The 20,887-nt window shown below is 42.7% G+C and overlaps 2 protein-coding genes across 2 annotated transcripts; one reads left to right on the forward strand and one right to left on the reverse strand.

Moving 5' to 3' along the window:
* The first annotated feature begins 1,484 nt into the window (after positions 1–1,484).
* Positions 1,485–7,053, forward strand: LOC311003079 (tyrosinase-like). The gene is made up of 5 exons (XM_083994764.1): positions 1,485–2,346; positions 2,428–2,638; positions 5,403–5,544; positions 5,642–5,874; positions 6,887–7,053. Exons 1-4 carry the CDS (start codon positions 1,570–1,572, stop codon positions 5,847–5,849), a joined length of 1,338 nt encoding a protein of 445 aa, XP_083850890.1. The 5' UTR covers positions 1,485–1,569; the 3' UTR covers positions 5,850–5,874; positions 6,887–7,053.
* A 647-nt stretch (positions 7,054–7,700) lies between these two features.
* On the reverse strand, positions 7,701–11,957 carry LOC311002616 (tyrosinase-like). Its single transcript, XM_083994027.1, has 4 exons — positions 11,339–11,957; positions 11,043–11,256; positions 8,230–8,371; positions 7,701–8,148 (listed from the first exon to the last, which is right to left on the reverse strand). The coding sequence occupies exons 1-4, from the start codon at positions 11,750–11,752 to the stop codon at positions 7,749–7,751; spliced, it is 1,170 nt and encodes a 389-aa protein (XP_083850153.1). The 5' UTR covers positions 11,753–11,957; the 3' UTR covers positions 7,701–7,748.
* Positions 11,958–20,887: the final 8,930 nt, after the last annotated feature.

Raw genomic sequence — 20,887 nt, forward strand, 5'->3', positions numbered from 1 at the left:
AGCCCGGGCACAAAGCCTGAAGACGCCTGTGCCGGGAAGGAACCTACTGAACCTCCACTGCTCACTGTCGGGCTCCTCTCTCTAACTCTTGCCCTTGCCACACACGCACGGCCCACACACACATTACACACACTCGCCCCCAACATGGACTTTTCCCCCTTCCCACTGGACATTCAAATATTGGGCAGTTGCACTGAGCGTGTGTCTCGCCAATACAGGTGAAGTTGAACTCTCCCTTTTGGGCAATTGTGGGACTGTGCGCTGCAACGTCATTCAAATGAGTAATGATGAAATGACCTGTATAGTATTCTCTATGAGTGGCCATTTGTATTTCTATTTCATTTATCACTGCTACTATTTAATGTTTATGGTTCACAAATTATAAACTATGATGTGCTAAATCTAAAGCTGCCTTCAGTGTCTTTTTCTCCACTCCAAGACTCAACCTGGGTCTTTTGAACTTAGCCCAAATGATAATTGTGTTGTTGCTAACTGTTAGTACATAACCGTAAACAGGGTAGCGTGCCTGTTACATAAAGTCTGTAAAAAAATCCCAGTCCTGTTATACTGTATAACAGCACTATGGAATGTCTCTTGTCCAATCAAATTACTCGATCGGGACCGGTCGTATAAATATTGTATATCATAACATATCCTGGATTTGTTGACGGTTGCTGTTATTGGCTCCACATATACATGACAAACACCGAGTCATCTGGCCCAGGTGGTGGAGTGGGTTGTCCACTGAGTGCTGGGCAGACAGGGTGCTGGTTTGATCCCCAGGTCCTTCTGTCTGCAAGAAAAAAGGTTTTAAAAAATTGCCCAAAGATGCCGACTTGATTCAGATACTCATGATTAATCTGCACATTCCCTGCAGTTCAGAGCACCTAACAGACTAGCAGGGCTGTGTGCTGCTATGGAGGGGGCCGTCAGGAAAAGTGTGGTAGTTAAGCATGTGACAAACATAGCACCAAAAGAAAACGCTTTTTTAACGAGAAGATAAAGTGTTAAATATACTCAACATGAAGTAAACATTTAAACAGATATCGGATTGTTTCTGTGTCTTTTCTGACGGCCCCATGCACAACAGCACAAAGCTCAATTCAACCACCTTTAAAGTCATGGGAGATCACAGAACGTTGTAATCCTCTGAATGCAGACATGAGGGGCCGCAAGACCAAAATCATGTGTGACTTCAGAAGAAAACAAAACTGCCCTGGTGTGTGTGTGTGTGTGTGTTGTTATGTAGCAAAAAACATAAAAAGACTAAATTAATTTGGGTGATATCCAGGCTGAGAGGACAGTACAGGTGTAGCTTATACACTCGTCAGTCCAAAATACTGTTTTTCCTCTCCTCTTATCCCTCTTTAACACAAACAACCAGTTGAACCCATGTTAAGATTAACTGTACATTGGTGCACACATCATGGACAAATATTTGCAAAAGAAAGGTCAAAGTCAAAAGCGTCACTACATTTAGCATATAAGAAGGAATCTACAGCAACGAGCTGCTGAGTTTGCTGCACACACATTTCATTTCATAGGGTATTAAGTAGTGATCTGTCCACCATGCTGCCGTCATGTCACTGGGTGTGGTTGGTTCTGTTCTTCTATCTGAGCAGCTTCAGCCAAGTGGAGGCTCAGTTTCCTATCGACTGTACCACAGATGAGGCTCTGGAGACCAATACGTGTTGTCCTCTGTGGAACGGTTCTCGCTGTGGAGAGAGCTCAGGTCGAGGGGAGTGTGTACTACTTACTGCAAAGGCCCTTAAACCGTTTGACTACAGGGTGGACTGGCCCCATGCCTTTTATGATAGTGTGTGTGCATGCTTTGGTAACTACGATGGATTTGACTGTGGTGTGTGCCTCCCGGGGTGGAAAGGAGACACCTGCAGCGAGCGGCATCACGTGGTGAGGAAGGAGATCACGGACATGACTGAAGCTGAGAGGGAAACATTCCTCTCCAACTTGGACCATGCAAAACACAACATCAGCAACCGTTACAAGGTCCTCACCAGCAACGACACCACGGTGAAAGACAACTTTAAGTTTCACAGTGCCACCGTCTACGACCTGTACGTGTGGATTCACCACTATGCAGCTAAGAAGTACGCCGACACTGACGACGATTCTGCTCACCGGGGCCCCGCCTTTCCCTTCTGGCACCGAGTCTTCCTGCTCTTCATGGAGAGGGAGATCAGGCTGCTCACAGGGAACCAAGATTTCTACATCCCCTACTGGGACTGGACCAGAAACCCAGACTGCAACATCTGCACCAACGAGTACTATGGGGCAGTTGGCGAGGACGGTCATATAGACGAGGCTTCCCGTTTCTCACACTGGAGGGTGAGATTTCAGAACCAGTCTTTTCCATCTGCTTCTTCTTTCTCCTGGTTTGTTTTTAACTCCTCTTTCTTTTCTCCATAGACCGCATGTGTCCTTGATCAAGGTCTTTATCAGATCTGCAGCCGCTCTGATGACCCTTCACCTGTACCTATCAGCCGCACACCTGGGATGGATCCAACTGCCAGCACACTGCCGACCATCGGTGATGTTAATGATACGCTGGGAATAGACAATTATGACACATCTCCATATGACGGAAGTTCTAGGAACAGCTTCAGGAGCAAACTAGAAGGTAAATTACTTCATAAATTCTTGATATTTAAAGAACTGGTGACTTTTGAAATCCGTGTACCCTTCGTTCTTTCGTTTTTCTGTTTCAAAACAAAATCTGAAAAACTGAAAAATGGGTCTGTTTCTCTGTTTATTTGTTTTGAAACACAAACGGAAAAACAAAAAAAACAGACGTTTTTCGGTTTAGGAATTAAAATTAGGAAAATGAGAAATCAAAATTAGATTTCTGCAAATTCCTTTTGTGTTTGGCAGACAGACCGGAAGCGCAAGTGTGTAACGTCAAAATAAAAGAAGCCTGCTATAGGCTGCAGTAGTAGTCAATAATAAACTGTCAATCTAACTACTCTCACATAGCCTACTGTAATTGATCATATCAAGCCATATTCATACGCACACCCAGTCTCGATCTGCAGTCTTTGTTGTTTGGATAAACTGACCACAGACTGGACCGGGGGGGGGGGGGGGGGGTAATAAGTGTTTCGCTTTTACCACGCACTACTGTCATGCATGCGCGCTACTGTGTGTGTGACAATAACAGAGAAATAGCGCTATGCAGAGATGAATGAACGGAATGATACTGCGTTGGTCGAGCCAAAAGCCGAGAAATCTATTTGTGGCGGACGTAATTCATATAAATATATGTATGGGAAACACTGGGGAGGATAACTGGGCTATAGAACTGGGTCTGACTCAACACTGGAGAGAAGCAGGGAGCTTTGCGACGCAGACGTGCCCAAAAAACCAAACATGTCACACCAAATTTCCCCCTGTTGTATTATTTAACTCATTGAGTGCCAGACCTTTTATAAAAAGGTCAGTGCCAGGTGCCAGCGTTTTGGGGCATTCTGAGTAATATGTCAAGACCCAGAGAGTATTTTGTACTATGACTCTGAAAACACCAAACAGCTCAAAGGAAAGAGGAGACTCTCTATTTAACTAGGGAAAAACCATTTGTTTGTACCTTGTTCCATTCTTGATTTATCTTAAGTTGAATAGAGCCTGGTTGCACCAAAAAGACCACTTTTTTTCTAGAAAGCTGAGAAAAATGCATTTTTGTGAAAGAGAGTCTCTCAAGAAAAATAGTGATTTATCCGTTTTAATTTTGGCTTCAAAAATATGTAAGACATCTGAAAATTTAATTTCACATGTTTTTTTCACCCCCCCCCCCCCCCCCCCAAAAAAAAAAAAAAAAAAGACTAAACAAAAAACAACAACAACAACAACAACAACTAAAATACAACAAGTACGAGCACTTGCTGCCTCTCCTACGCCCCCCTCCCCCTCCCCCTCCCCTCTCCCTCCCCTCTCCTCTCCTCCTTCTCCTTCTGCTGCTTCCCCTCGTCTCTGAAGGAGGGAGGGACACGCCATGGCGTCTTCAGCCTCTCTGCTGGACGCGACCGCGGCAGCGACTCACCGCGCTGATCTCTCGGTTCGTCGTCACGTCGGTTTACAGCAACTGGTGAAACTGACTCCGCGATCCGCCTCCGCTTCGGCATTTTGGTGCTGATCATCTAGATCAGTTTACTTTTCCTGCCTCCTCTGATCACTTCATGCTGGAGCTATGCTAATAGCATCGGTGGCTAAGCTTCCTCCAGCTCCACGTTACACTTGTTCCAGGCTCTGCACGTCGTTTTTCTCTAGAAATAGAAACTTTTTTCCGACTTTTTTATCTCTGTACCGATCGCACTCGTCTTCTCCTTCCTCTTCACTTCTTGTTCTGATCTACAGTCTTCTTCGTTCTACACATCCCAGAAGCCCCAAAATTACTCACAGTGTGCGCGAGAGCGTCCCCATTTACCAGCCGCAGAAAAGTGCATTTGACGTCTATGGACGTCAATGGCACTCAAGCGTTGGATTTTGATTGACGTCCATAGACGTCAATGGCACTCAATGAGTTAATTGTTAAATTAAATGTAGACCGATTGGTTCACTGTAAATCATTTATTTAGGCTACTGATGTAAATGGGGCGAATCCTACATCCAGAGCCCCGATCGACAGTGCTGCTCCTCTGTCCAGTTCACACCTGAAGCTTCACTGTTCATTCAAACAAACTACTGCCAGTTGTTAGATTTCATCACCGAGTTACAACACCAACATTTATCTCCAAAAAAGAATTAAACCAGCCGGCAGTAAATCTTTAAAAACCTGTGGGTAAGTTAATCAGCTCGCTGTCTCCCCTGGGATGATGACGCAGCTTGACACGGCATCCTGGGGAGACTGCGGTCAGCCTGCGTCGTGCGTCATCATCCTGAAGAAGAAAGCGAGCTGATTAACTTTTCGAAAATGAGAAAAAGTAATTTGCAGAAACCAAATCTTAAATATTTCTTTTTCCGTTTTCCCATTTTTAATTAACTGAAAAACGTCTGTTTTTTTTCTTCGGTTTTTCCGTTTTTGTTTCAAAACAAATAAACAGAAAAACAGAGCCATTTTTCGTTTTTTCTGATTTTGTTTTGAAACAGAAAAATGAAAGAATGAAGGGTACACGGATTCTTTTGGTTCAAATGCCTGTTAAGAGAGAATTCACAAACATGAAAGTTCCCCTCCAACGATACTTTTTCGTTATTTTAAAGCATTCTCTGTGGTCTTTAAATTGTGTTTATGAAGTTTTTAGCCAAAATCACAAAACCTGTGCCATTTCCCAGGGCTATCCTTCTGCAGAGCACCAGTAGCTCATTAGCAATGCGCCTCTGCGCTGCTCTGCACCCACCCAGCCCCCCCCCCCCCCCTCGCTATCAACTTAACATGTGTCATTTCGTCCTGTTAGGTTTTGACATTCCTCAAGATTCCCGACACCTGAACTCCTCCATGCACAACCTGGTCCACAACTACCTGAATGGCACAATGTCTCACCTCCCCACTGCAGCCAACGACCCCATGTTCATGGCCCACCACAGCTTTGTGGACAAGTAAGTCATGTAAAAAAAAAAATATATATATATATATATATATCTGTTTCAAATCAGAATTCAATAATGAACTCTGTGCTCTATAAATGTGTATCAGGCTTCTGGGGGACTGGCTGAAGCTCCACAGGAATGCAAGCTACCCTGTCAGTGAAGAGATCTATTCAGCCCAGAGGATTGACGCCTTCATGGCCCCCTTCTTCCCTCTGCGCACCAACGGCTGGTACTGGAACCAAGACATCGAGAGCCTGGGCTACAGCTACCGGGAACACAGCATCCCTAACCCTGCTATCAAGAAGACAAACTAAGTGAAGAGCTGACTGTAAAACTAATGTAAGAACAATTAAAAGCTCATTATGGTTTTACTTTCTTTGAAGACACTTCACTTGTTGTTAAAGGGATAGTTCACCCAAAAATGAAATTTCTGGGAGAAGTTTCAGAGTTATCCGTGGCTTCTCTGAGTTACAGGGGGTCTCGGCGTAGCAGTGCATGTCCATATAAGGGTTGCAAATGGATACCATCTGTCTTCGTCACAAAAAAACACACCAAAAAACATCCAAATACCTCCATGCTGCTTGTATGTAAAGTCCGTCTTGTATTGAAGCCCCGAAATGCAAAATTGTCCCGAAAAAAATGAAATAAGTCTATATTTAAAGCTTGTTTTGTAGTGGAAGCTCCTCTTCCTGGTTCATCAAATTTAGACCAACCAGGGTCCGTCCTCTTCCCAGTTCGTCCAAATTTGACGAACCAGGAAGAGGAGCTTCGAGAGGTATTTGGATGTTTTTTGGTGTGTTTTTTTGTGACGAAGACAGATGGTATCCATTTGCAACCGTTATATGGACATGCACGGCTACGCCGAGACCCCCTGTAACTCAGAGAAGTCATGGATAACTCTGAAACTTCTCACAGCCCTTAGTCGACATGAGGGTGAGTAAATAATGAGTGAAATTTCATTTTTGGGTGAACTATCCCTTTAAGCTGCATCATAAAGGATGAGTAAATCTGCAAGAGATAGTCAGAAGACTTTCTTGCATACTTTTGACACCTTAAAATGCTGAACTAGCACTTACTACCTATGTCTCTATTTGATTTTCTTGCACTTATTGAATTGATCTTCTCTGGAGAAGGTGCGTAATTACAGGCAGCTCTAAAGATATGAAACCGTTTCTACTTCCTGTCTCCAAAATGGACGTGGTCACTTGTTCGGTCAAAACATGCTGACTTCTGGTCTCAATGACATTCTTGACACCTTCAGTCTGAACAAACAGTGAAGAAACTAAAAAATTTAACTCATGAATAACCTCTGTCTCCCATGTGTTTGTGTTTGAATGTTGTGTAATTGCAGATCAGAGTGGGAGGACAGCACTGACGAGTCATCATCTTCATCATCTTCATCAATCCAATATTCATCTTTTCCTTTGTTTTTTAACTGATCATGAATGTCGAACTGGACCTGTTGGTGTCAGTGATCAATGGTGCTAACGACGATCAGCTCTTAGAAAACCTTTGAGGAAAAGTGTCTCTTGGGCCTGAAGTAGTGATTGTTTTAGTCTCTTTACAGTAAAGTACAGTAAATAACACTGATCGTTTTTTTGTTAAGGTTCAGATGAGGTGCACTGTACTATCCATGTTCATGTAAAAACATAATAAAGGAGCTTTGCATTGCGTCATCTTCAGAGGGCTTCCCCCATGTGTTGTCTATTTGCTTAGTTTTACCACACTGCACACAGTTTACAGTTTATTAGGTATACCAAGGTGAAACTACTGTACAGTCACATGATAAACACAACCACCTTATAAGTTGTAATGTGTGGGTGTTAACAAGCCATTTCCACCAATAATAAAATACCTCAAATACATCACAGTGGAACGGTGGACCAGTGGGCGGCAGCACCTTCCTGTAGTTGAAAAGAGAAACATAATAGCTCTAATGTCCAGAAAAAGCTGCACATTTTGATATATGAATTGTTGAAATAGCACAAAGTATGAAGGAGCTGAAAAATGCAGAAAAAGAGCGGAAGAAGTAAGAATAATACATTTAAACAAAATGCCCGAACAGAATACTAATAAGTAGGAAAAAAATCCACACAATAACAATAGTGCTCAGTGCCCCCAAATTATGTTGGAAAAAATCCACACAATATTTGATTATTTGCTTCATTTGCTGAAATCGCTCAAATCAACAGGCGTTTATTAGGGACCGGCGTTTATTTGGAACCTGCCTTTATTAATGGTGTGTCTCTCCATTCAACCTCAGCCTCATAAGGTATCATTACAAATGGATCTTCTTCTTCAGGAAAGAGAGGTTTCACTCCGTAGTGGCTGGCGGTGGTGGAACAATGCTTGGTGGGTCTCCTCCACCTCGACCGCCAGCAACCACAAGGAATCCCATAATGCCAGCAACGTGGGTGGTTCACTTGAGCCCAATGGATGCTGTGTTCCACATAGCTGTAGCCCAGCCTCCTGATGTCTTTGTCCCAGTACCAGCCGTTTTCGCGCAGGGGGAAGAAGGGGGCCATGAAGGCGTCCCTCCTCTGGGCTGGATAGATCTCTTGACTGTCAGGGTAGCTTGCATTTCTGTGGCACTGCAGCCAATCCTCCAGAAGCCTGAAACACATTTATAGAGCACAGAGTACATTTGTGAATTCTGACTTCAAACATAAACATAATCTAATTTACTTGACTTACTTGTCTACAAAGCTGTGGTGGACCATGAACATGGGGTCGTTGGCTGCAGTGGGGAGGTGAGACATTGTGCCATTCAGGTAGTCGTGGACCAGGTTGTGCATGGACGACTGCAGCTGTCGGCGATCTTGAGGAATCTCAAAACCTAACAGGATGAAATCACACCATAGCACCATCATAGACAGCCACTGTTCGCCTGAACTGGAATATATGTCAGTCAAGTGCCGTCCCTTCTTCCTATCCAGAGAGCTAACAGTAGTGGTTGTCATCGCTGTTTACATTCCACCTGATGCTAACATTAGCTTAGCTCTCTCCGGCCTGCTAACTGCTATAAACAAACAGCAGCATGATCACACAGACGGAGTGTGGCAGGGCATACAGAGCATCACTACAGAGGACATGTGGCAACACTTGGAAGCTCAGACATGTCACTAGCAGAGGAGCTGAACAGCTTCTTTGCTTGATTTGAGGCAATTCAGCACACAGCCACTCCTCCACCACCTGCACCAGCACTCATTCCCCCTACTCTCACTGTCGAACAGCATGAGGTGAGACGGGTGCCCAAAGCAGAAGCAGGAAAGCTGCTGGCCCTGATGGACTTATGGGGAAGGTGCTCAAAGCATGTGCTGACCAGCTCTCACATGTCTTCACCTCCATCCTCAACCTCTCCCTGTCACAAGCCGTGGTCCCATCGGGGTCATCCCTATGTTCCCCAGGTCCTATGTTCCCCGGGTCCTATGTTCCCCACTTTGTATAGGACCGGGGAACATAGGACCCTATTTTAGAAAAAGGGTCCTATGTTCCCCGCTTTTCCCCAAAAGGACCAGGGATCATGCAATTTTTGTACCCATACCTGGAAGTGGAGTTGTGACTTTGCAGATTTTTGCCTATTTCTGAGTGAGAAGTTGAGTTGTGACTTTGAGTGAGAAGTGGAATTGTCCCATTGGTTGGGTTTAGGCAATGAAGAAAGGAGTTGGTTAAGTTGAGTAAAAAGACTAAGTAGAGGTTAGACAGGCCAGATAGATAGAGAGAGTCCTGTTCCATTGAACAGCATAGGACTCTTTTTTTGAAAAAAGGTCCTATGTTCCCCGGTAACAGTGGGGAACATAGGACCCTTCTTCAGAAAAAGGGTCCTATGTTCCCCAGTATGTATTGCGACCGGGGAATTTAGGACCCTTTTTGGGAAAAACGGGGAACATGGGACCCTTTTTCAAAAAGTGGGTCCTATATTCCTATAGGGGAACATAGAACCCGGGGAACATAGGTACGCTCCCGTCCCATCTTGCCTCAAATCATCCACAATCATCCCTGTTCCAAAGAAAACCTCTATAGACAGCCTCAAAGACTGTCTTGTTTCTATGTGTGGTCGACCTTTAAAGGATCCATCACCTGAAAATCACTTTTTTTCAGGTTATTGCATGTATAACTCAATCTTCTCTGTCACTGGTTAACTTCTTTTTAGGATATAAATGCTGGTCTCATTGATGAAATCTAACAATTGTGGCAGTTTGTTTGAATGAAAAGTGAAGCTTCTACTGGACAGAGGAGTGGCGCTGCCTGGGGGCTCTGTACAGAAATCACCACATTTACATCAATAAATACATGTTTTACAATGAACCGATCAGCCTGCATTACATTTTTTTTATTTATATATCCACCTTTTTCTGAACGTCAAAAACGTAAGCCGGTTTTGCTCTTCCGGTGGAATTTTATATTTACGTTTCCATGGTTTCTGTAGTCGCGGTGAATGCATGGAATTTTTTTTTTTCAATGACAATCTGTAAAACAAGATCGCGTGTTTTTCTCGCGAGAGCAAAATTGGGTACACAAATAGGGATAAATAAAGGTGAATGTTGCATATTATTTCTCAAAAATGTGCATTTAAGACCCTTTCAACACCTAAAACCAATATAAATACCAGGTGATGGATCCTTTAAGGTTTAGCTTTTAATCTCATTGTGCTGCTGGGCAATAAAAAAGAAAAAAAATTCTGATCCTGATTAAATGACACATGTTAGGGCCCATTCACATGGAGCGTCTTTTGCGCGAGCGTTTCCATTGTTTTCAAAATCCGAAGCGACGCCGACGCGCCGCGCACGCGGTGCGACGCGCCTTTTTTTCCGTGCGCGTCCGAGGCGCACCGAGATGAAAATCTCTCAACTTTTTCGAATGCCGCACGCGCACCGCGTGTCATGTGATCAGAATCAGCTGCACGGACCTGCTTCACCAGCAGCAACAAGCAGCCCGGCTCTCAGTGCTTGCTGCTTTCAGCAGCTCCCTCTCCCCCTCCCACTCCATAGCCGCCGTAGCAGCAGTGTGATACCAGTACATTTAACCGCATTTTTAACTTTTATTAGACACAAGGTAGGGAGTTCACGTCTCGCCTGCCTCCCTCCTCTCCACACGGCGGTGAGTCCTCCGTTCAAACTGACAGACAGACAGACAGATCGAGCAGTGAAGCTGCTGAGAGGGATTCACGGTGCTTGAAATCTGATCAGGTCTGTGTTTACTCAATTCCTGGTTAAATGACAGAAGCACACGTAAAAATGTGACAGGTTCTTTTGGTTGCTTAGTAACGGCAGACGCGACCATAGACGCGAGCTCAGAAGCGCTTTGAAAAAGGCGCTCCATGTGAATGGGGCCTTAAGCAGATACCTTTAGTAGAGGTTTAATAGAAACCTGTTATGACAGTCTCCTTTTAGCTTATTTTTCATTTTATCCTTTTATTGTTTAATGTTTATGAATTCTCACTTAACAGACATTTGAACTTAATGTCACCACTTCTTTAAATATCATGAATTTATGAGGTAATTTACCTTCTAGTTTGCTCCTGAAGCTGTTCCTAGAATTTCCGTTATATGGAGATGTGTCATAATTGTCTGTTCTCAGCATATCATCAACATCACAGAGGGTCGGCAGTGTGCTGGCAGTTGGGTCCATTCCAGGTTTGCGGCTGTTAGGTGCAGGTGAAGTGTCATCAGGGTGGCTGCAGATCTGACCGAGATTCGTCCCAACATCAATACATGCGGTCTATGGAGAAAAGAAAGAGGAGTTGAAGCAGGAGAAAGAAGAAAGAAGAAGCAGATGGAAAAGTCTGGTTCTGACATCTCACCCTCCACTTTGAGAAACGGGAAGCCTTGTCTATATGACCGTCCAGGTCAACTGCCCCAAAGTACTCGTTGGTGCAGATGTTGCAGTATCGGCGTCTGGTCCAGTCCCAGTAGGGGATGTAGAAATCTTGGTTCCCTGTGAGCAGCCTGATCTCCCTCTCCATGAAGAGCAGGAAGACTCGGTGCCAGAAGGGAAAGGCGGGGCCCCGGTGAGCAGAATCGTCGTTAGTGTCGGCGTACTTCTTAGCTGCATAGTAGTGCAACCACACGTACAGGTCGTAGACGGTGGCGCTGTGAAACTTAAAGTTGCCCTTCACTCTGGTGTCGTTGCTGGTGAGGATCTTGTAACGGTTGCTGGTGGTGTGTTTTGCATGGTCCAAGTTGGAGAGGAATGTTTCCCTCTCAGCTTCAGTCATGTCCGTGATCTCTTTTCTTGCCACGTGATGCAGCTCGCTGCAGGTGTCTCCTTTCCAGCCCGGGAGGCACACACCACAGTCAAATCCATCGTAGTTACCAAAGCATTTACACACACTGTTATAAAAAGCACTGGGCCATGACACCCTGTAGTCAATTGGTTCAATGACTATTGCAGTATGTAGTGCACATATCCCTCGACCTGAGCTCTCTCCACAGGGAGAACCGTTCCACAGAGGACAACACGTCTTGGTCTTAGGCAAGGCAAGGCAAGGCAATTTTATTTGTATAGCCCGTTTTTACAAACAGTTTGTCTCAAAGGGCTTTACATGGCATCGTAACAACATCCTCTGTCCTTAGACCCTCACATCGACTGAGGAAAAACTCCATGGAAACCCTTTTAACAGGGAAAAATCGGAGAAACCTCAGGGTGAGCAGCAGAGGAGGGATCCCTCACCCAGGACGGACAGACGTGCAATAGATGTTGTTACAGACAAGAAAACAGTTTACAGTTTATGTCACAGAATGTGCGAAATATGGAAATGTTAGCAGGAGTTGATGAAGGCAGCCTCTGGTGAAAGGTGGGGGGGGGGGGGGGCAGGGAGAGCTGGCCAGCTCGATGGGAGGACTGGGTGGTAGACTGGTCCATGGGAAGGGAGGGGAGGCCGGTCTAACAGCAGGGGAAAGGGCGGGAGGGGGGCTTAATAGGCTAATCTGTGGTACAGTCGATAGGAAACTGAGCCTCCACTTGGCTGAAGCTGCTCAGATAGAAGAACAGAACCAACCACACCCAGTGACATGACGGCAGCATGGTGGACAGATCACTACTTAATACCCTATGAAATATGTGTGTGCAGCAAACTCAGCAGCTCGTTGCTGTAGATTCCTTCTTATATGCTAAATTTTGTGACGCTTTTGACTTTGACCTTTCTTTTGCAAATATTTGTCCATGTTGTGTGCAGCAATTTCCAGTTAATCTTAAACTGTAAGATTATCAACATGCGTTCATCTGGTTGTTTGTGTTAAAGAGGGATAAGAGGAATAAAATACAGTTTTTCCTCTGCTCTTATCCCATGATATCCATATATATCATATATATGATATTATGATATCCAGGCTGAGAGGACGGTAGGGGAGAGTAAATTGTTTTATAAACAATTTTTATAAAAATTTATAAATTTTATAATAATTTATAAAATAACGTTCTTGAATGCTATAGCTGGAGGAAATTACTGCAGCAACGCTCAAGACTGCTGAGAAAACTGCTCCTCTTCACATGGAGAAAGTTAAACATTAATTGTATCGCTGTGCTGTTTAAAGAATAAAGCTGCAGAGACTCACCCATTAGAACATCTTGTCTGACAAACACAGTGAACTTAACTTCTAATGGTGCACAAAGTGTGTATCAGGTCGCATCAAGAAAAAAATTCTGAGGACATGGGCCAGTTCATGTAGTTCAAATGATTTATTAACTCAAAATCAATCAGGGTCTGAGTCTGACGGGAAAGAGGTGGACCGGGAGGTGGACTTACAGTAGGGGAGAGTGGGGTAAAGTGAGACACTTTTTACATTTGCTCCCCTCCAAGCGAGCTAAAATGATTTATTAGTAAAATTTACACATTTCCCATTAATTCAGGATGTTTCCTAGCAATGGAAATTATCAGAATGTATTTAGAACGAAGGGCAGTGAAAATATGATTGTTTTAAAAAAAAAAGTGGTCTCGTGTCTCACTTTACCCCAGCTCAGGGGTAAACTGAGACAAACCAGAGAAATCAATGGGGTAAACTGATCCACTTACTTTTTCCACTCTGAAACTACCATAACAACACATGTTGTAACAGTTATTTAATGTCAGACTATAGTAACAGAATCATGGGGATTGGTCAATTAAGCACTTTTCTTTCTAAACACAAAGTAACTCAAGAACAAAATCAAATACAACACAAAATGTTTTAATTAACATTTAAATGACAGATAGAACCAGTTAGATTGTCTGGGGGTCAGGTTGTAGGCCCCGACAATTGTGACCATTTCGATCAAAAGTCCTCTTGTGTGTGGGGGGAACCGACAAAGTGGAATGTGACTAAGGCCCCGTCCAGACGAATCGGTTTTTTCGAATCCGGATAAATACTTTATCGGATTGGCCTCGCGTCCACACGAATGCCCCAGCGTTTTCGTCTGGATGGCCAATACGGCTTTTTTCTGAAACGATGATGTCATGCCCCCCACCACTCTACCTGTAACCTGACACACACACACACACACGCACACACACACACACACACACACACACACACACACCGCTGCAGCAGCTGCTGCACACTGACGGTCTATGCACGTAACAACAACAACGGCCGACTACCGTCAGGTCGCTCAGACGCTGCGGCTGAATCGCGTCTGTTTAATCATCACTGATCGTCATATTTACTCTGACATGACTCCCTGTCAACATTTAATCCCATGTTTGAGTTTGAATACAGCGGGGAACTTCTTCTATTGAATTACAGCGGGGACTTCCCGTCTTCTTCAGCTGTCTTAAGTGTTTATGTGTGGCAGGCAGCGCTGCAGCGACACACACACTCCACACACACGCCTGCAGTATGTAGGTACTACAGCGTTTTGGGTCGTTTTCAGGTGATCGTGTGGACGCAGATATTTCTGAAAACGATGCCGTGTTTACGGAGATTTTTTTCAAAACGATTAAGAAAAAGATCGGATTCGGTGAAGCCGCGTATTCGTCTGGACGGGGCCTAAAATTGAATGTAACCAATATTAAGCGAGCTGACTGAAGAGCACATAGCATAACAAAGCAGTGTGGCTACAGATCATGTTTGATCACGCAAGATTTCTGGCTTGGGGGACGAGATTCTAGTGTAAATCTTTGTGTGTGGTGTGCTCACAGTCTCACTCAGGGGTTTATTATAATACATCCATGGTCTCACTTTACCCCGCAGCATTTGTCTCACTTTACCCCAACACCCCCATTTTAGAAAACATTTTCAGCCAGCATCATCACATGGTTTTATGTGTTGGTAGTTCATCATCATGTATCATATAAGTTTTTCTACCTGAATCAATTTGCTTTGGCACAACAGTTGATTAAGTTGACAGCAAGAAAATTTACTTTTACATGCAAAAATCATATTTTTCTGAAAGAAAACATGCTTTCCACAGCATCATGAGGTCCTCTCCTTCATGGCCATGGGGAAATGGGAGGGGCTTGAAAACATAATGGTCACATGACCAAAAATGTGTTCCGTTGCCTAGATACCCACTCTCCCCTACAGGTGTAGCACTGCACCTGTACCGTCCTCTCAGCCTGGATATCACCCACATTCATTCAGTATTTTTATGTTTTTTGCTACATAACAATGCACACACACACACACACACACACACACACACACATACACACACACACACACACACCAGGGCAGTTTTGTTTTCTTCTGAAGTCACACATGATTTTGGTCTTGCGGCCCCTCGTGTCTGCATTCAGAGGATTACAACCTTCTGTGGTCTCCCATGACTTTAAAGGTGGTTGAATTGAGCTTTGTGCTGTTGTGCATGGGGCCGTCAGAAAAGACACAGAAATAATCCGATATCTGTTTAAATGTTCACTGCATGTTGAGTATATTTAACACTTTATCTTCTCATTAAAAAAGCGTTTTCCTTTGGTGCTATGTTTGTCACATGCTTAACTACCACACTTTTCCTGACGGCCCCCTCCATAGCAGCACACAGCCCTGCTAGTCTGTTAGGTGCTCTGAACTGCAGGGAATGTGCAGATTAATCATGAGTATCTGAATCAAGTCGGCATCTTTGGGCAATTTTTTTAGCTGGAGTGACCTGGAGATTTTTTCTTGCAGACAGAAGGACCTGGGGATCAAACCAGCACCCTGTCTGCCCAGCACTCAGTGGAAAACCCACTCCACACACGACTCGGTGTGTCATGTATGGTGGAGCCAATCACAGCAACCGTCAACAAATCCAGGATATGTTACGATATATATACGATACGCGCCCTGGGTATTTTGAAAGGTGAAATAGAAAAACTATTAGGCTATTATTATTATTATTATTATTATGTTTGTGGTACTTGAAGCTCACTCAATGTTCAAGGCTTCTTCAGAAAAATCTTATTGATGTCGTATTAAACAAATCAGCAACGTTCACCTGACAATCACCATCACTTGGCAAGGTGACCTGGTTTGTTTTAGGCCCCTGAACGCACCATCAACACCATTCTGCTTGATGGTGAACCAGTGGCAGCAGTTTTTATTTTTTATGGGTTCGCCCCCCCACCCCTTACTGTAAGTCCACCTCCTGGTCCACCTCTTTCCCATCAGACTCAGACCCTGATTGATTTTGAGTTAATAAATCATTTGAACTACATGAACTGGCCCATGTCCTCAGTATTTTTTTCTTAATGCGACCTGATACACACTTTGTGCACCATTAGAAGTTAAGTTCACTGTGTTTGTCAGACAAGATGTTCTAATGGGTGAGTCTCTGCAGCTTTATTCTTTAAACAGCACAGCGATACAATTAATGTTTAACTTTCTCCATGTGAAGAGGAGCAGTTTTCTCAGCAGTCTTGAGCGTTGCTGCAGTAATTTCCTCCAGCTATAGCATTCAAGAACGTTATTGTGCAGATTGATTGTGTACAGTAGGCCTACTCTTGCACCAGGCCAGCCTCCCCATGAAGGCCTTACATTTGTCTCATTATATTATAGGAAATATGATTATAAAAATTGTTTTAGGAAGACAGGGTCTGGGATTTGGGGAATTTTTAGATAAATATTTTGCGTTCATGTATATTTATGTTGTGTTTGGCGTATGCAATTTTTTGTTGAATTTTTTGGTTCACATATTTCACGAATGTTTCATGTTATATTTGTTCTATTTCATTTATATTTTTCTGTCATGTTGTATTTTACTTTTTGTATGTCATGTTAGTTTAATTGATTGTGTATTGTAATGTCATAAATTTGTTGCAATTTATGCATATGTATTTTATGCATAATTTTTGTATTCTGTTTGTTGTATTTATGTTGAATTTTATGTAGCTTATATTTCATTATGTGGACGCCAGCAGCTGCATTACTGGCAGCCAATGGGAATCAGAACTGAAGTATAAAATAAACATGTTGAACTTATTGTTTTAATGTCAACTTTACACAGACTGGGTTGCTGATTAGCTTAATCAGACTATATTGTATTTTCAGGAAAGATTGGAAAAATGTAAATGTCATTAGTGTTGATAAAGTTTCTGTAGATATTTTTGAAATTTGATAGATGACTGTGTCAAAGCAGGAGTTTGCATACTTTTCCATGAACACACACTACATTCCCCTCAAAAACATGCCGGGACTGAAAAATTGCCTCCAGGTCACAACACTAATCGGTTTTATTGAATAATTGCGGCAGTAAAAGTGTCTGCATTTTGAACTTCTGCTGTGACTTCTTTTCATGCTGCTGCAGAAGGTGAACACGCTGTAAATATTTAACCCAGACTGAACCCTAGAGGTAAAACTTGTCTCAGGTCAGAGAGAAACTGGTGCACATGGCAAGTAAAGAAAAACAGGTGTCAGGTGATCAGACTGAAACACTAGGTGGAGACAAATAGTCACCGGTAGAAGTGAACTTGTGCAAGTGTCCCATGATTTTACCGGAAAAATGTAAGTTTGAAGTCCCTGGACAAAGCAAAAATAAAAACTCAAAGGTATCACATTATTTTCAATGAAAGCAAAATTGTGTGAAATACACAAGTTAATAAAATGAAGCATTTCACTTGGTTGTTTGAAGGGGGTGGACAAGAGAATAATTTAAATGGGAATTAGTGTCCATTTCCTTCTCTATTAGAACTGAATTACATCTTTGTGTACAGAAAGTAGGCCTACTTTTAAGTACTTGAGTATTTTTGTGTCAGTTAATATGTGTAGCCTAATCAAAGAAAAACATTGTGCTTTTACTATGTTACTGGTTTTACAATAAAAACATTATGATCTTATTCTACATAAACTGTAGTGTCAGTGTGTAACTTCTGTCGACCCCAAGAGGAACTCTATGTAATATCATTACAAAATATATATGCAAATGCGAGTACTCGTAAGCTGTTAACAGTAGTAAATATTCCCACTCACTTCCTATCTATAGTCTGACCGTAGCCATAACTCGACTGTTAGCTTCATTAGCTGCCTGTTTGTTTTAACAGAGCTAATAATGGCTCCAAACTGAACCAAACTCTGAGACATTTTCTGAAACAGTTTAGTAAACTTTAGCATTAGCCTACGTTAGCACCATTTCAGAGACAATAACACCTACAATAACCAGTATCCAGTATATGTAATAACAACACATCGTACTCACAGCAGCAGTAAAGCGATGTCCGATTCTGTCCACTGAGGAAAAACAACACCAATGTAGATGTTTGTCTTCTCTGTCGGCCACTTTTGTCATCTCCTGTGCGTAGCGCGGGAACGTCAACGGTCGACCCGAAATTCAAACAAAAAATACCGCGTTTAAAGTAGGCTACTAGAGTGCCTATAGAGAGAGTGGCGACAACGGAAGTTCAAAATGCTGGCTGATCACGTGGTCCATGTAGCCTCCGAAAGTTCCAGGAACTAGTGCTTGCCGGGCAATTGAAAACAATAGGAAAACCCAGATAATTGCAAAATAACGGTCAACAAATGCTTTGCTTTGCAGTATTTGTGTTCATTACTTTGAACTCTCTTTACTAAACCCGTACAGCCATCGACAGAAATAAAATTGTAGCAGAATGCCCTCATATCATAAACTTCACCCATCTTTCCGCAGCCTCAGTGATATAGGACAAATTGCCTTGTTGTTTACTACTTCCGGGTAGAAAACCAGCATGAGAACAATAGTGACGGACGAGAGTTTCGCTATATCTAATTTTTCATGTTACTATATCGCCGTTTAGACTAATCTGATGTTTGTAAAGTCTATAAAACCAATGATTACATTACTATTTATGTGTGCACATTTTTGTAATTAGTCATGGTTATCAGAGATTAGCTGGGCTAAACCTGTTTAACTTTAATAACTCAGTGACTCAATAAACAGTCCATGAAAAAATATTTTCTCCAGCGGATATCTTAGTTACAACATGATTGAGCTAACTGGAGTAGTTTCGTGTCTTGTCCGACAACGGGAGGGTTTTAACAGCTGACGTCCTGGTGTTAGCTTAGCTACCGCCGTTAGCTTAGCTACCGTTAGCTTAGCTACCGTTAGCTGTCCCTGTCAGCTGAGCCACTGATGCTTTCTAGACACCGTGATTCCCCCAAACTGAATAAATACAACACATAGCAACACAAAACACACACACAGAAATAGTAATGTTTCTTCAAACATTTCAGATTTGTCTAAACGGTGATAGGGCGTGAAAAATATGATAGCTAAACTCTCGTTCAAATTACGTGCTGGTTTTCTACCCGGAAGTAGAATGTAAACAAGGCGATTCGATCTATTAATTTTATGTTTACCTGCAATCACACTCCCTATACATTAACCTCACTACTAGTATAAATTGACAGCGTTGGATTAAGTTAGATTTAGAGAACAGAATTTACATTTAGCAGCCTGTTGCATGAGTTGCTATCGTTAGCCAGAGTGCTATCCTAAACTTCTATCTGTTAATCTTCTAATCTAGACGGGGATAATCCGCCGACATACTTAATTACTCATGTCAATTCAATTCCGATGCACTACTGATATGAAAATGCCATTCTTTAAACATTTTACCTTGAACAAGTGCTGCTCCAACCAGACATGTCCATGGCTCCAACCAGCTGCTCCACTGGAATACATTGAGCGGCGGTTAGCTTATGCTAACTTCCGGTTACTTCCGGTAACTCCATGCGCCGCCATTGCTGTGAAAAAACTGAACCGTTGCAGTGAACGGAGGTGGCGCCACTCTCGCTCTAGTTTAAAGGGTTAAGCAGTGTTTCCCCCCCCCCCCCCCTATCCAATCTTCATTGATGATAAACAGCAGCAAAGTGCAAGTGCAGTTATTAATACACAAACAAACAATCAAACAGGAGCTAGGGGAGTTTTCAAGGAAAGATTTTAAATAAGCACAAATTTTAATACCTTTCTTGTTTTTTTTAGTCTGATATACTTTGGATGTAGTAGTAGCCTACTGTTCAATTTCCTTTTTTGAAGGCTATAAATGTTTTACTTTGTTTAATTGATTTTGATTGATTGATTGACACCTTGTAGGGAGATTCAGGTCTTCAAAAACTGTTAAAAGGAGAGGCAGATGACAGTCATTTAAAAAAGATAATTTGTTAAAGAAAGGCGATAGATAGATAAATAAATATAGCCTAATAAATAAGAGGAAGAGTGGCCAGATACTTCTAAAAGTATTAAAATGTCAAGTCATTAAAGCAGAAGTGAGTGGTCCGGTCGTTTTGGCTAATGCTGCGTTCCAGGCAGGCTTTTGAAATCGTAAATTACAGCTTCAAGTCACAACTTACGACTTTGTAGCGTTTCAGGCAACCCACTCGTGTTTTTCCGACCTGTTTTACCTGTGAAAGTCACTATAACGGCCACTCGTAACTTCCGACCGGTGAACTCGTACCAGATCGAACTGGTACGACTTCACGGTCGGAAAAATACGAGTTTCCTTGAACGCACCATAACAGTCCTCGTCCCTACGTCACCACATTCACGGCGTTCCTTGGCTGCACACACAGCCCTGCATGCCGTTCTCTCTCCTCATTGGATAAAAACTGTAGGATACGATAAATGTTTTCTCTTCGGCTCAGAGCAGAGCAGAGGGACTGAGAGACCCGTGTTTCAGTCCAAACACTCTATGTAAGTGATTGCTGTCGGAAGATATAACTATTTAAGACTTATATTAACACAAATATATCACTCACTTCTGCTTTAAAAAGAGTCAAGTCTGTGCAAAAGTAGGCTATAGTATAATCAGTGTTAGCCTAAAAGTAAGTGTTATAAGTGCTATTTTCCCTTTTTATAGATATGGCCTCTATCTAATCTAATCAATCAATTAATTAGAAAATAATCAATCAATGAACCATATATTTCAGGAGCATTTTTTTTTTTTTTTTTAATACTGGCCTTCTAATTATTTCTGCACTTCCTGTTT

This window comes from Trachurus trachurus (genome assembly GCF_905171665.1).
Source record: "Trachurus trachurus genome assembly, chromosome: 19".
Taxonomy (NCBI): Eukaryota; Metazoa; Chordata; class Actinopteri; order Carangiformes; family Carangidae; genus Trachurus; species Trachurus trachurus.